At 35.6% G+C, this 14,346-nt stretch overlaps 1 protein-coding gene and 1 long non-coding RNA gene across 3 annotated transcripts in view; one reads left to right on the top strand and one right to left on the bottom strand.

Moving 5' to 3' along the window:
* Positions 1-14,346, bottom strand: part of LOC126335578 (uncharacterized) — a 62,400-nt gene that overhangs the window by 23,035 nt on the left and 25,019 nt on the right. The gene's annotated exons all lie outside the window — the stretch shown is intronic.
* LOC126335576 (ATP-binding cassette sub-family C member 4-like) overlaps positions 1-14,346 on the top strand; it is a 276,697-nt gene that overhangs the window by 241,339 nt on the left and 21,012 nt on the right. For both annotated transcript variants that reach the window (XM_049999007.1, XM_049999006.1), the window contains exons 19-21: positions 11,914-12,084; positions 13,418-13,545; positions 13,630-13,875. In XM_049999007.1, coding sequence (XP_049854964.1) covers positions 11,914-12,084; positions 13,418-13,545; positions 13,630-13,875 — 545 coding nt within the window. The remainder of the gene's footprint in view (positions 1-11,913; positions 12,085-13,417; positions 13,546-13,629; positions 13,876-14,346) is intronic.

Raw genomic sequence — 14,346 nt, 5'->3', positions numbered from 1 at the left:
ACATTCTTCTTCTCTCTTAGTTATGCCCAATTAAACAGTGCATTTGAACTTGTTACCTTGGTCTGACAGCTGATTTTTCTTCTTCTCTTCCCAAGGTATCTTCATAAATTCACTGTGTTGTTTCTTGTGTTCCTCTGTCTACTGTTTTCTAGTGTTTTTTATTTTGTTTTTATTTTTTAGCTTTCGCCACAAATTTGTGATTTGCAACTAAGATTCCAAGGACTTTTTGTTCTCTGATAGTATCTTCTGTGGCATCTTTTTCTTATAAGTCCTGCTTAACTTCTTCTAACCAAATATCTGAAATTATTACATTAGTATTTGTTAATCTAGTGTCATCCATTCTGTAGCTGTGACCATGGAACTTCAAGTGTCTTCTCTGTACTGCAACAGTGAATGTATCTATTGCTGTGTACAAGTTCATAGTTTTTCACCTAATCTATATGCCATTAATATTAGTGGGGCTATAAAGTTTTCTTAGAATTTTTTGCTCTTCCTTTGCAGTTTCATCAATTTTTGAGTGGCCTCCTAAATATGTAGTTTCTGAGGCATACAGTACTTCGGGCAATAAAACTGTCTTGTTATGACAAAGTTTCAATTAAGCAATATCAATTGTTCATTGTAGTGATTCCATACTATTCTGTACACTTTCTGGCGTTCAGTGGCTCTTTCTAAATTGGGTTTACTGTCTAGTCGAGATGCTAATATTATTCCTGCGGGATATTTAAAAGAAGACAATGTGGAATTGTCCCATATTTCATTTGTAGTGGAAATCTTCTGATATTTTTATGTAAAGTTTCCACCAAATGAGACAAAAGTGTTAAAAACAGTCTCAAAAATAAATGCGCAACCACTTACTATAATAGCTGACCAGTTCCTTCAAGAAGTTTATTTTCCAGACACAACTACGTATGCTGTAGTTAAGCCACTATTCAAAAATGACACAAATCAACATATACAAAACTATCATGCAACCTCTCTTCTTCGATTACTATAAAAAAAATAGTTGAAATGGCAGTCACCATACAAATTCCAAATTTCATATAAACATTTAAAATAATCTCAAAGAATCTATATGGGTATCAAAAAGGCAAAACCACAGTATCTACTATAAACCATTTTGAAGATAAAATTAGCTCCTCTCTAGGCAATTCACTGTATGCCACAGGAATTTTTTGTGACCTGTCAAAGGCCTTCGATAGTGTGAGTCACTCATTGCTACTCTGTAAACTGGAAAAATATGGAATTAGGAGCACTGCATTAGAATGGTTTAAGTCCTACCTAACCAACCAAAGACAAAGAGTTGTTGTATCTACAGAGAGACGAATTTATACTTCAAAATGGAAAATATTTCACAAGGAAAACCCTCAAGGTTTTGTTTTAGGTCCCGTACTGTTTCTGTTTTCCTTATATGGTCTACCATTTAACACTGAGTATCACTTATAGAAAAAGTACATACCTTGATTGATTTTAATGGGTTAAAATTAAACATGGAACAGACTCGGTTAATGCAGTTTGAAACAAAACAACCAAACTCAAATAATGTTCAGATCAGTCACAGAAACCAGGATTTGCAAACAGTTAGCTGTGTGAAATTCCTAGGAATGCAACTGGATAAAAATCTGTCATGGGGCTCACATATACAGTACCTTGCAAATAAAGTAAATAGCCTAGCATTTGCAATGAGGATACTGTACAATGTTACCAGTATGGACATAATAAAAGTGGTATATCACAGCTACTTTGTATCAGATATGAGGTAAGGAATTGTACTTTGCGGTAACTCAAGCCATATGTGTTGTATACTAAAACTTCAGCAAAACCATCATTACATCGCACTGTAGGGTGAGCAAAATCATGTCACCTACTCCTAAAATATCTAAGTATATTCAGTGTTTCCTCACTATACATTTCTGAGCTGATTATCTTTGTGCATAGTAACCCTGATTTATATGCAGAAAATCATTTTCAACATGATTACACCAAAAACAAAATAATTTTATGCTGCCCATCCACTGTTCAAAATTTTATGCTCAAACACCATGGTATATGTGTATGAAAATTTATAGCAAAGTGAAAGGCAGAGAATTGCTTAGCATAAAATTAGAAGAAACACTGAAAATACCTTATGTGATACTCTAGTGTAGATATGTTATTATTCACTAGAATAATTCATAAATGATTACCTGAAAATTTGAGCAGGAGAGAGCAAATAAATAGGACTGTTAATTTTTTAAAGTTTGTTACTTTCTAAGAAAAACTTATTGCTTAGTTAATTAATTATCCAGAAAGTATAATATTATTATTGTTATTATTATTAGTCGTAAAGCTCCCATGTGGAAGACGCTAAGTAAAGCTGGTTCACTTTCCGTTCTTCTTGGTCTTCTGGTTCTTTTTATTTGCCCACCAGTTTTTCATTGTTTGCGAAAATTTAGTTCTTCTTTCTTCGCTCCATTTTGTTCCGGTTCTCGGTGCTTTTGTCTCTGGTTTAATCTCCCACTTTTCAACTTTTATTCTAAAATTGTTCCTTGCAGCTATTTCTTCTTTAGTAATTTTTGCTAATTCCAAATCTTTTTTAACTTTTTGGATCCATGCTCCTCCATTAACAAGAGAATCTACGTATTTTACAATTCTTTTTGTTAATCTGTGTTCAGGAAGTCTCATTATGTGGCCATAGAATTTAAAGCGTCTTTTCCTCATGTCTATCTCTATGTTAGAATTTTCTTCAATTTTTGATGTTTTCTGTAATCTATATCCATTCTCGGTCCATCTTGGTCCCAAAATTTTTCTAATTATTTTTCTTTCCTCTTTCTTTAGATTTTCTAGATCAGTTTTCCTGTTTAGTGCCAAGGTTTCGCTGGCATATAACATTGATGGTTTAATGACTGTATTGTAATGCCTAATTTTTGCATTTAAAGATAAACATTTTTTATTATAGAGGTTTTGCACTAATCCTAAACCTTTACGAGCTTTTTGTATTCTTTCTTGTTGTGCAAATTTTTCCGTGATAATTTCTCCAAGATATTTGAAGTATGGTACTCTGTTGATTTCTCCGTATTTTGTTTGTAATTTGGAAATTTCTAAATTTGTTGTTGTAAACACTGTCTTTTCAAATGATATCTGTAGGCCGACTTTTTCTGCACATTCTTTTAGAATTTCTACCTGTTTTATAGCCATCTCACTAGAATCTGCCATTATTGCGAGATCGTCTGCAAAGGCTAAGTAGGGGATTCTTAGGTTATGTTTCTTGGTTCCTAATGTAGTATATTATATTAAAATATTATATATATTAAAATATTATATTAAAATATTGTAAGAAAAATTGTAAATCAGTTTTTGTGTTTTGAGGAGCCTCCTCTATGTTAAGAATATGCCTTGAAACTATATGGCACAAGACAATAATCTTCTATTCTATTATATTATATTCAATTCATTTCAAGGCCTATCTTTGATGCTATCTTGTGTAAGCATACTTGGTTTCTGCACTCGTCTTAGTGAAGACAGCTAGACTGTCAGCAAACACTTTGATTCTCCGTCTTGAGGTCCTGACGTTTATACCCATAATACCTTCTCCCCATTCTCTGATGACTTGTCTAACACAGTGTTAAACAGAAGTGAGGAGAGGCCATCTCCTTGTCAAACAACTGTATGTATTTCAGAAGGATCAGACATTTCACCAAGGAACTTTACTAGAAATTTTGTGTCCGAGAGAGTCTGACAGATTAGTTTGCTAGTCTTCCTATTTAACCTGAGCTCTTCTAAAGTGATCAAAATGATTTGTCTATCAACAGTCATACATCTTCTTGAAATACACTAAGCTTAAGTATGTGATGGTCCTTCAATATATTCTGTTCTCTTCAAACAACAAATCTGCTCAGCATATTATCTGCCCTTTGTAAAGTCTGCTTATATTCGACAATCAAATAACCCATTTCCTGCTCAACTCAATTTAAGACATTGGATGGAACCTCATGTATAACTGCTGTAAGAGACAGGCTCCTGTTATTGTTGGGAGTCTATCCTATCACCTCTTTTATGCGTTGGGGTATAATAGCTTTCTTCCTGTCCTTCGGAATCACGTCAGTTTTCAATATTTCTGCTAAAAGTCCACAAATTCTTTTGATGAGGTCACATCCTCCTATTTTTAACATGTCTGCAGTCATGCCATCCTCTCCTGGGGCTTTGTTATTTTTAAGTAATAGAATTATTCCTCTTGTTTCATGAACTGTTGGGGGATAAGAGTCTGGGTTTGGTACAGTTTTTTTTTTTCTCTCTCCAGAATGCAATCTTTACACTGGAGTATCACAGTCCAGTAAATTTTGAAAGTAATCAGCAAGTTTAATGCTGTTTTTAGTCTCTTGCTTTCCATTAATTTGACAGAAACACAATGTTGGTCTTGTAGATGTTTTGTGTTGTTTTTCTAGAAATCCTGGTCTATTTCCATGAGTCTGTTTTTGTTGTAGGCATGTGTTCTACAGCAAATTTTTTTGACATTGATTTATGTATCTTCAGAAAGAACTCTCTTCTTTCAACCATTTGATTTCTTTCCCATGGTGCCATGCTTTGTTTCACTTATAGAAGGGTTCATCTCAAGTTGTGCTCCACCATTTGTGTATACATTTCATGGGTGGCTGTTCTAATTTCATAGCTGATGTTTCTAATGTGTTACTACAACGTGGCTGCTCCTTGGAATATTGACTTTGTATATCATGACCGACAGCCTCGGCATTTTTCATCAGGCAGTCTGTACCAACTCTTGAAGTTCATTCCTTTTGATCTAGCTCTGTTTGGTTTGAACTTAATTTTGTTTTGTGTTAAGTAGTGATCAGAATCAACTGCTCTCTTCCATACTCTGACATTTTGAGTTTAATGCATATTCTTTGTACAAACTGCCACATGACAAGCTGGAATTCTCCTAATAATAGATTAGGTGACCACCAGGTTTTCTTTTTGTATAGAGGTCTCATAAGCTTTGCAGACATAAGATGCAGCACAAATAATGTACAGAAGATTATTACATGTTCTCCATTTGTATTTGTCTGCCCATGCACTGGATGAAATCCTAGTAATTACCTGAATTTCTTCTCCATGCCATCCCGTGGATTAAAATCATTTAATGAGATTTTCACACAGTGTTTGGGGCTCTTGCTTGTAGTTTCATCTAGTGATTCCAAAACAGCATCTACTTTCTGAGGTTCTTTCTTGTTATCACTGTTATCACCCTCTTTTATGGATCTATGGAATGAATAATTAATCAAATCAAATCTAATCTAATCTAAGTAGGAGCATGCGCATTTATTAAGGAATATGCTTTGGTGATTGACTTCCCTGTAGCAACTGAATTCTACTATTTGGGGATGTAAATTTGGTAGCTGAATCAAAAATCATTTCCATTACTGCAAAGGCAGTCTCAAGTATTGATAACTTGCCTTAGATTTTATGGTTGGGTACCTTTAAATATCCTGAAGTTTACTGATTCAAAATGCTTTTCATCTTGGAAATGTGTTACAGGGATTGCTAGGATGTGAATGGTGCATTTTCCTGGAGTATTGGTCTGCTGTTTAAGTCTGTTACTTTTCAGCAGGGTGCTGATATTAATAGTGCCTAAAAAGTTCTTTCTCTTGGAGTGAAGAGATTTTGAGAAACTAGGATTCTTCTCCACATGATGTTCCCAGTCTCACAGAATCTTCTGATGATCGGGAACAATTGGACATGTGTCTGGGACCTGGGGTAGTTGTTTTTGTAGCACTTGTTCCATTATACCAATTTTACAAGTATAAGGGGGAGGGGACATGATCACAAAATTACAACTTGATTTTTGAGATCAGGATGTGCCTCTATATGTTTTTGGCTAAGTTTTGTTTGGTATTTGAGAGCCTTTCCACCACTTCAGTGTGCCATGTGGGAATATCACCTCTATGACAGGGTATAAAGTTCATATAGTGTCTTTTATATTATTGGAAATTAGTTACTGTGTTTTACGCAGTTTCATAAGAAACAGTTGTACGTAACATACATAAATATGCATTGTGTACAAAGCAACAGTAAATCAGCAGTTATCATTCAAAGGGTACAATTACTATACAAGTTCCTGATTATCAGTTGATCTATAAAATATCTATGTCAGTTGACCACTTGTTTAACTATAGATGACCACTTGATATATTTCATTAAGCTACTTAGAGGCTAAGTGGGTTGCTCACCTGTATTATGAGATTTGTACAGTTCAGTACAGTTTATGAGGTAATTGAAGATCTGCAGAGAGAAATAACGTTTTTATATCAATTGAATGGCACATCGTTGGTGTGTTCTATAATATAATCTTTAGTTGCAATAAAATACTGGAAAATTATTTTACAAGATGTCGATGTGCCTCATTCAAAAACCTGCTCATGCTGTTCATTCCAGATTATGTATGTGGTCATGAGATAACAGAAAAAATACATAATTGATCCAGTACAGTACTTTCTCAACCTCAGATTCTTTTTCAATGGATAATAAATGCACACAAGGGTCAGCTGTAGCACTAAAACCAATTGAATCACCCATTCTAAAATTTTGAATTATTCTTCTAATGTAAGCAAGTTGATGTATTCACATTTTCCTTCTTGCACAGTCTCATTCGACTTCCACTCACACAAAAACTTTATGAACCACTTTCCTAGACTGATCAGATAAGCTCACCATCTACAAATACTGGTAACATAACAACTTTGACACTGATTGTGCCACGGAATAAACACAGGTCAGTGTCATTCACTTCAAAATTAAACTGCAAGAGAAAAATTATTTGTGTCAATCACCAGCCCTTCAAGTATTTCCATATAGGTTTCTCCTTCAAGGTTACTTGGCAATAAGGCCTCATTATATGAGAGTTGATGCCATAAATCTTGTTTGAAGCCTTTCACACAAAAGCTGTGTTTGATTTTTGTGTCAGACAAGACACTGAAAGTCCAATATGAGTCAATAACTTGATGGCTGCAGGTTTTAGGAAAGATCTTCAAAATTTTGTTCTCCTTGTGAGGCTCTAGTTCCTCTGTAATCAACTTTCTCCCAATGTTTCAAGTTGGAACTGGAAACTGCATCTGTGAAGCTGTTAGGAATATGGAGAGTGTTTGCAATCCATTTTTAAAGTACCTTTAGCAAGACCGCTGTTTCTCCACGAGAAATGTTCTAAAAAATTACTGAAATCAACTTTGTACCCCGCTGGTGTATGAATGGTAGAATGATCTCATAGCCATGTTGATTGGATTACGTTACTTAGTTAGTTTCATGTTCCATGGATCATTTGCATGATAAACCACAATGATGTGAAACATGTCATGATGTGGAACATGTCATTTTACATTCTCATCACCAGTTAATTTGTAAACATGGCTACATGCTGAACATTTTCCTCTATTCATTTATTTTTGGGTTCTATATCTCAAACAGTAAAAACAAAATCATTATAGAATCACTATGTTGTCCACCTGTCTGTCAGTCTCTCTTTCTGTCTGACTGTTAAAAATCTTTTTTCTCAGGAAAGAAAATGTAAATAAAAAAATTATGTCAAATTGAAACTTATATCACATGCTAAGGTCTGTGGTTCCTTGGTTGTCGAAGGAACTGAACCTTATAAGTCAATGCAGTTAGAATAAATGGCCATTTATATCACATATGTTGATACAAACTCACTTTTCAAAACCTGTAAGGTACTTCCCATTGATCCACAATCACGAGTCTGAAAATTGTTAATTTTCAATTATATCACACAAAAAATTGGTTGTGTGATTTGTTATCCAACTGCCTGTCTGTCCATTTGTTAAGACTGTTTTTTCTCAAGAAAAAAAGGCAGTGATGTTCTTTGAAGCACATGCTCTGAAATTAAACAAATTCTTTTTGGTAGCTAGTATGTACAGAATACTTTCAAGATGTCCCTCACAACATTTGCCATTATCTTCTTGGTTGACATTGACATTTCTCATACTGTTGTGGAGAAAATAGGATCTAGATCTTCACTAGAAGAGGCAAGGCTATTAATAGAAGAGGCCATACCTGCGCAGTTTGAAACAGCTGTAATTCCACCAACCTCTCCCTCTGAAATCAGTAAAATAATAAACTCACTGAAAAGTAAAAGCTCTTACGGAATTGATGGCATTTCCAGCAAAGTACTTAAAGCTTGTTCCCCACAGATAAGTAGGATTCTCAGCCACGTATGTAATAGCTCTTTGGAGCAGGGTGTTTTCCCTGATAGACTGAAATATGCCATTGTAAAACCATTGCATAAAAAGGGGGATACGTCGGATGTCAACAACTACCGCCCAATCTCTCTTCTGACAGCTCTATCAAAAATTTTTGAGAAAGTAATGTATTCAAGAGTAGCCTCCCATATTTGTAAAAATAAAGTACTAACAAAATGTCAGTTTGGTTTTCAGAAAGGCTTTTCAACAGACTATGCTATATATGCTTTCACTGATCAAATATTAAATGCTCTGAATAACTGGACATCACCCATTGGTATTTTTTGTGATCTCTCAAAGGCCTTTGATTGTGTAAATCATGGAATTCTTTTAGATAAGCTAAATCATTATGGTTTGAGTGGGGCAGTGCACAAATGGTTTAATTCATACTTAACTGGAAGAATGCAGAAAGTTGAAATAAGTGGTTCGTGTAATGTTAAAACAACAGCTGATTCCTCAAACTGGGGTGCTATCAAGCACGGGGTCCCACAGGGTTCGGTCTTAGGTCCTTTACTGTTCTTGATATACATTAATGACTTACCATTCCACATTGATGAAGATGCAAAGTTAGTTCTTTTTGCTGGTGATACAAGTACAGTAATAACATCCAAAAACCAAGAACTAAGTGATGTAATTGTAAATGATGTTTTTCACAAAATTATTAAGTGGTTCTCAGCAAACGGACTCTCTTTAAATTTTGATAAAACACAGTATATACAGTTCCGTACAGTAAATGGCACAACTCCAGTAATAAATACAGAATTTGAACAGAAGTCTGTAGCTAAGGCAGAATTTTCAAAATTTTTAGGTGTGTCCATTGATGAGAGGTTAAACTGGAAGCAACACATTGATGGTCTGCTGAAACGTCTGAGTTCAGCTACGTATGCTATTAGGGTTATTGCAAAGTTTGGTGATAAGAATCTCAGTAAATTAGCTTACTATGCCTACTTTCATTCACTGCTTTCGTATGGCATCATATTCTGGGGTAATTCATCGTTGAGTAGAGAAGTATTCATTGCACAAAAACGTGTAATCAGAATAATTGCTGGAGCCCACCCACGGTCATCCTGCAGACATCTATTTAAGGATCTAGGGATCCTCACAGTAACCTCACAGTATATATATTCCCTTATGAAATTTGTTGATAATAATCCAACCCAATTCAAAAGTAATAGCAGTGTGCATACCTATAACACCAGGAGAAAGGATGATCTTCACTATGCAGGGTAAAATCTGACTTTGGCACAGAAAGGGGTAAATTATGCTGCCACAAAAGTCTTTGGGCACCTACCAAACAGCATCAAAAGCCTGACAGATAGCCAACTAACATTTAAAAATAAATTAAAAGAATTTCTAGATGACAACTCCTTCTACTCATTGGCTGAATTTTTAGATCTAAACTAAGAAAAATAAAAAAAAGAAAAAAAAACTTAATCATTAGTGTCATGCAATATTTTGTGTAATGTAATTTCTTGTACAGACATCTTTTATTAACCTGACATGTTCCACATCATTACGAAGTGTCGTATTCATGATCTACGGAACAAGTATTAATCTAATCTAATCTAATCTCTAATCTGGTGACATGTCATTCTTTATTATTGCTCAGTGATATGTGGTCTGCAGTTATGGACCACCCCTGTTGAAAAGTCAATTTTCTTGACATGACACTTTTTGTACAATAAGATGATAAATCCAGAGTCAGATTTATCTTTGACATTTTATTATTCCTCCATGTCTTGCTTTTTCTTCAAGCACTCCCAAGCTAAATTATCTTTTTCTTTTACTTACGGACATTACCATATGTAGAACAAGAGGCTGTGACATCATTGAACTTTGTCAAGTAAATATTCACCATTTTGTGTTATGGTGTAGATATGTGGGTGGCATACTATTATGGCACCAAGGACAATTATTGTGAGTTTGTCAGAAATCTGAAGAGAGTCCACAAAAGCATCGAGTTCACTGTACAGCATAGTGAGAATGGCATCGGCTTCCAGTCCATCCTAAGCAAACTTCATAATGTCACCTTGTTACATAAAGCCTTTGATAAAGAATTTCATGACATCCTTCATATTTCCCAGGTCAATTGATATGACAGAAATTCAGTGACCAGTATTAATTAGAGCATATTTCACTAAAAATACTGGTTTGGTGTTGGATGGGGACTGGGAGAGGGTGTTACAGTATGGAGGGAAGGTGAGTAGGAAAAAGGATACATAGGCTGCCATGGGATTCTGTATTATTGTAAAATTTTGGAAATATTTTGTAAACATCTCAGGGCAAAAAATATAAAGTATAAGACTGGTTTTCTTTATCTCTGGCAAACTGGACAAAAGAGGGAGACAAAGAGAAAAGATGCTTTATTAAAAATATCATGCCACTGGGGTTTATTCTATCCAGCGTGACAATTGGCGTAAGTGTTACATGGGGTAGACTGGCCATGGGTTCAATGTGAGGTTCAGAGAGCATGAAAATTTTAGAAGTTCAAGGTCTGTCTTGGGTGCCCACTTTGAAAGTATGGACACAGTGTGGTCATTATGCCTAAAAATAAAGAACTTTACATAGGAAAGAAAAGAACCACATACTTAATGTCTTAGAAGAGGTGGAGATATGCGTGGCATGTAATTGTATCCACAACTCATACTGAATAACCAGATCGACCTACAGCATGGGGGCATTTTATTGAAATTTGACTGTCTTGCAAGAGCCTAGTGATTCTTTTAACCTGATTTATTAAAGAATGTTTGTCTCCCTTGTTTACCTTTACACATTTTTTGGTTTTGCAACTTCTTTTCCTTCCTGTGTATTTGATTGTGCCACCACTTTGTGTCCAATGTAATCTGCTCTTGCATCTGGTCTGTCCTCTAGACATTACATATATGGTATCTGCTTGCTGTGTTATCCTCATTTTGTCAAAACTGATCTAATGAAGCCACAACTTCTGTAGTATGTTTGGAGTTTAGGGGATGACATTTTGGTTTGTTCCATCCCATCTCATGGTGGAACTCTTTGGGCTAGTGACTCATGTGCCTCACACTTTGCATCACCACCTCACTCCACGCGTGCTGTGCGGCCAAAGATTGCTTTGGTTCACCCGTGTGGCTCTGTCCTGTGCCGACTTGCTAGTAAGGCTTCTGGTTCTTTCCTCATGTTCAGTGTCTCACTTTTGCTCTTTGGTTATAGGCACACCCTTTTTATATGGCATAGGATGTTTTCCACTGCCCAACTTTTTATTCATTGACTATCTAATCTACAAACATTACAGTTTTAACTATGAAGATTGGTCATTCTATATTCTCTGCCATGTTGTTTACCATGTTTTAATTCTTATAAGTACACTTGTGTTTTTATCTATTCTCATAATTAGGTATTACTTTGATGTATAGGCGCTCAGTCACTATCACTGTTTATTTCTTGTTGTTTAGATATGCGTCTGATGCTGTGGCTATAAGCCAGAATACTGATAGTGCCTTAATAAAATTAGTTCAAGATACAGCTGTTTGTGGAGTTCTTGCTATGAAATGTTAACATTGTGTATTCATTTGCTTAAATGTGAACTGGATATCATCTCTACTGCATGAATATTTGGATTTGTTACTGCTATCATTTGTGTCTAATGATATCTAATATGTATCTTAATGTAAAAAGGGTTAGTGTTGCTTTTAATAATAAGATTGTATATTCTTTGCAGGTGCTTTGAGTGGTTATGTTGGACTTGCTATTGCCCATTCACTTATTCTTACTGGAATGGTTCAGTATGGCATTCGGCAGATGACAGAAGTTGTTAGTCAAATGACATCCGTTGAAAGAGTTCTTCAATATAACAACATAGAAAAGGAACCTTCATTTGAGTCAGAACCAGGTATTAGATAAAAACCATTAAATTCACATTGGCTAGTGTTTGTAATGATGAGGACATTAATTCAGAATACATACATCTAGGGCACGTGGATGATAAGTGTCAACACCTCACAAAGTGCCATATGATATGACCCTGCACATTTAAAATCAATTTTTGTCAGTTTGGCAGAAATTCTTAGGGAAAAAACTATGCAAAAAATAATAAAATGATAATAACAAGACATTCTGAAAATGTATAAATCATTAGTCTCTACACTGTAAGACAACTATCCTACCCTGTAATAGCAGCATGCTGTAGCTAATACTGATAGTTTTCAGAATTCCTGAACCACTAGTTCAAACAATAGCCTATAGCTTTTAATGTCCATAAATACTTTGTTCATAGTTAATGGTTAACTAATACACTGCTTTGTAATAATATGTTGACTTGTACAAACATTCCCCATAAACAATTCCAATTTATGTTAGTCATGTTAATGACTGAACTATGGAGTAACAACAATATGAATAGCTAAGTTGTCCTTCTGAAATAGAAAACACACACACTCACACAAACACCACTCACATACATATGGCCACTGTCTTGGGACATGGGCTCTAGCAACCAGAGGCAGTGGCCCTGTATGTGTGAGTTGTGCTAGTGAATGTGTGTGTGTTTTCTATTTCAGAAGATGGACTTTGTCTGAAAAACTGGCTCCTACACAAAGGTGAAGTGTATCTCCATATGCTTTGAATATTCATGGAACTCATAATTACTGGTCAGATATATGAAGCTTGGATCACACACTTTGAGGAATGTGTACGTCTTTCAACAACACAGACATTGTTTGCCTGTGTCTGTATATGTGCGCGGATGGATGTGTGTGTGTGTGTGTGTGTGTGTGTGTGTGTGTGTGTGTGTGTGTGTGAGAGAGAGAGAGAGAGAGAGAGAGAGAGAGAGAGAGAGAGAGAGAGAGAGAGAGTATACCTGTCCTTTTTTCCCCTTAAGGTAAGTCTTTCCGCTCCCAGGATTGGAATAACTCCTTACCCTCTCCCTTAAAACTCATATCATTTCATCTTTCCCTCTCCTTCCCTCTTTCCTGACGAAGCAACCTTGGGTTGCGAAAGCTTGAAATTTGTGTGTGTGTGTGTGTGTGTGTGTGTGTGTGTGTGTGTGTGTGTGTGTGTGTGTGTGTTTGTGTTTTTTATTGTCTCTATCAACATACCAATGCTTTCATTTGGTAAGTTACAGCATCTTTGTTTTTAGATATATTTTTCCCACGTGGAATATTTCCCTCTATTATATATAGGGCATCCTCTATCTTTATCTTGTATAAATTTTGTCGATTTTACAGGAAAGAAGCCATCAGTCCACTGGCCTCAAAAAGGTGAAATTCGTTTTGAAAATTTAAGCCTTTTATATGTTCCAACAGAGCCACCTGTTTTAAGAGAACTTAATTTCACTATACAGGCTGCACATAAGGTAAATCCAAACAATAGTCTTGCTTCTTATATATAATGTATTTAGTTAATTTTTTTCCCTTCAAATCTAAAATGTTCCTTCCAGGTGGGAATTGTAGGCAGAACTGGTGCTGGAAAATCTTCCCTTATTGCAGCATTGTTTCGACTGGCAAAACTGGAAGGCACCATTTACATTGATAATATAAACACACAATCCATTGGTCTGCATGACCTGAGGAAACGTATTTCAATTATTCCTCAGGAACCTGTGTTGTTCTCAGAAACAATTCGATATAATCTAGATCCTTTTCAAGAATTTCCAGATCATCAAATATGGAGTGCACTGGAAGAGGTAGGTGTGGCTGATTCTTTCACAAAATAATTAAAAAAAACATTTTTTGTAGAGTAAATGAATACATGTCTTTTTGACTGGATTGAACTTCAAACCTGTTCATATAACACAACATAATATCTAATTTAATGAACAACAAGAAACAACATCTCCCTCATATTTACCCAAGAAGTTCTCTTTCCCAGTTCAAAAAACAGGGTGCAGAACAACAGAACTTTTGGATCTGCAGGGACTCTGAGCAGCTGTAGCACGGCAGTTTTTTTTCTAAAGTTAAGTTAGGTGAGAGTTCTGGCTGCTGAGGTGTCCACTCAGGTAGTGGGGGGAGGACAGTAGGAAGGCACACGTACTACATCCCGGAGGGTGTACTTCATAACATAAGGGATAAATGTACACACCTCCCTGTGGCCAAACAGGGACATGCAACCATCTGGACACAAGCTCACTGGACAAGACAATAGCCACCCATTATAA

Source organism: Schistocerca gregaria, chromosome 2 (assembly GCF_023897955.1).
Source record: "Schistocerca gregaria isolate iqSchGreg1 chromosome 2, iqSchGreg1.2, whole genome shotgun sequence".
Classification (NCBI taxonomy): domain Eukaryota; kingdom Metazoa; phylum Arthropoda; class Insecta; order Orthoptera; family Acrididae; genus Schistocerca; species Schistocerca gregaria.
This window is presented reverse-complemented; position numbering and strand designations above follow the sequence as displayed.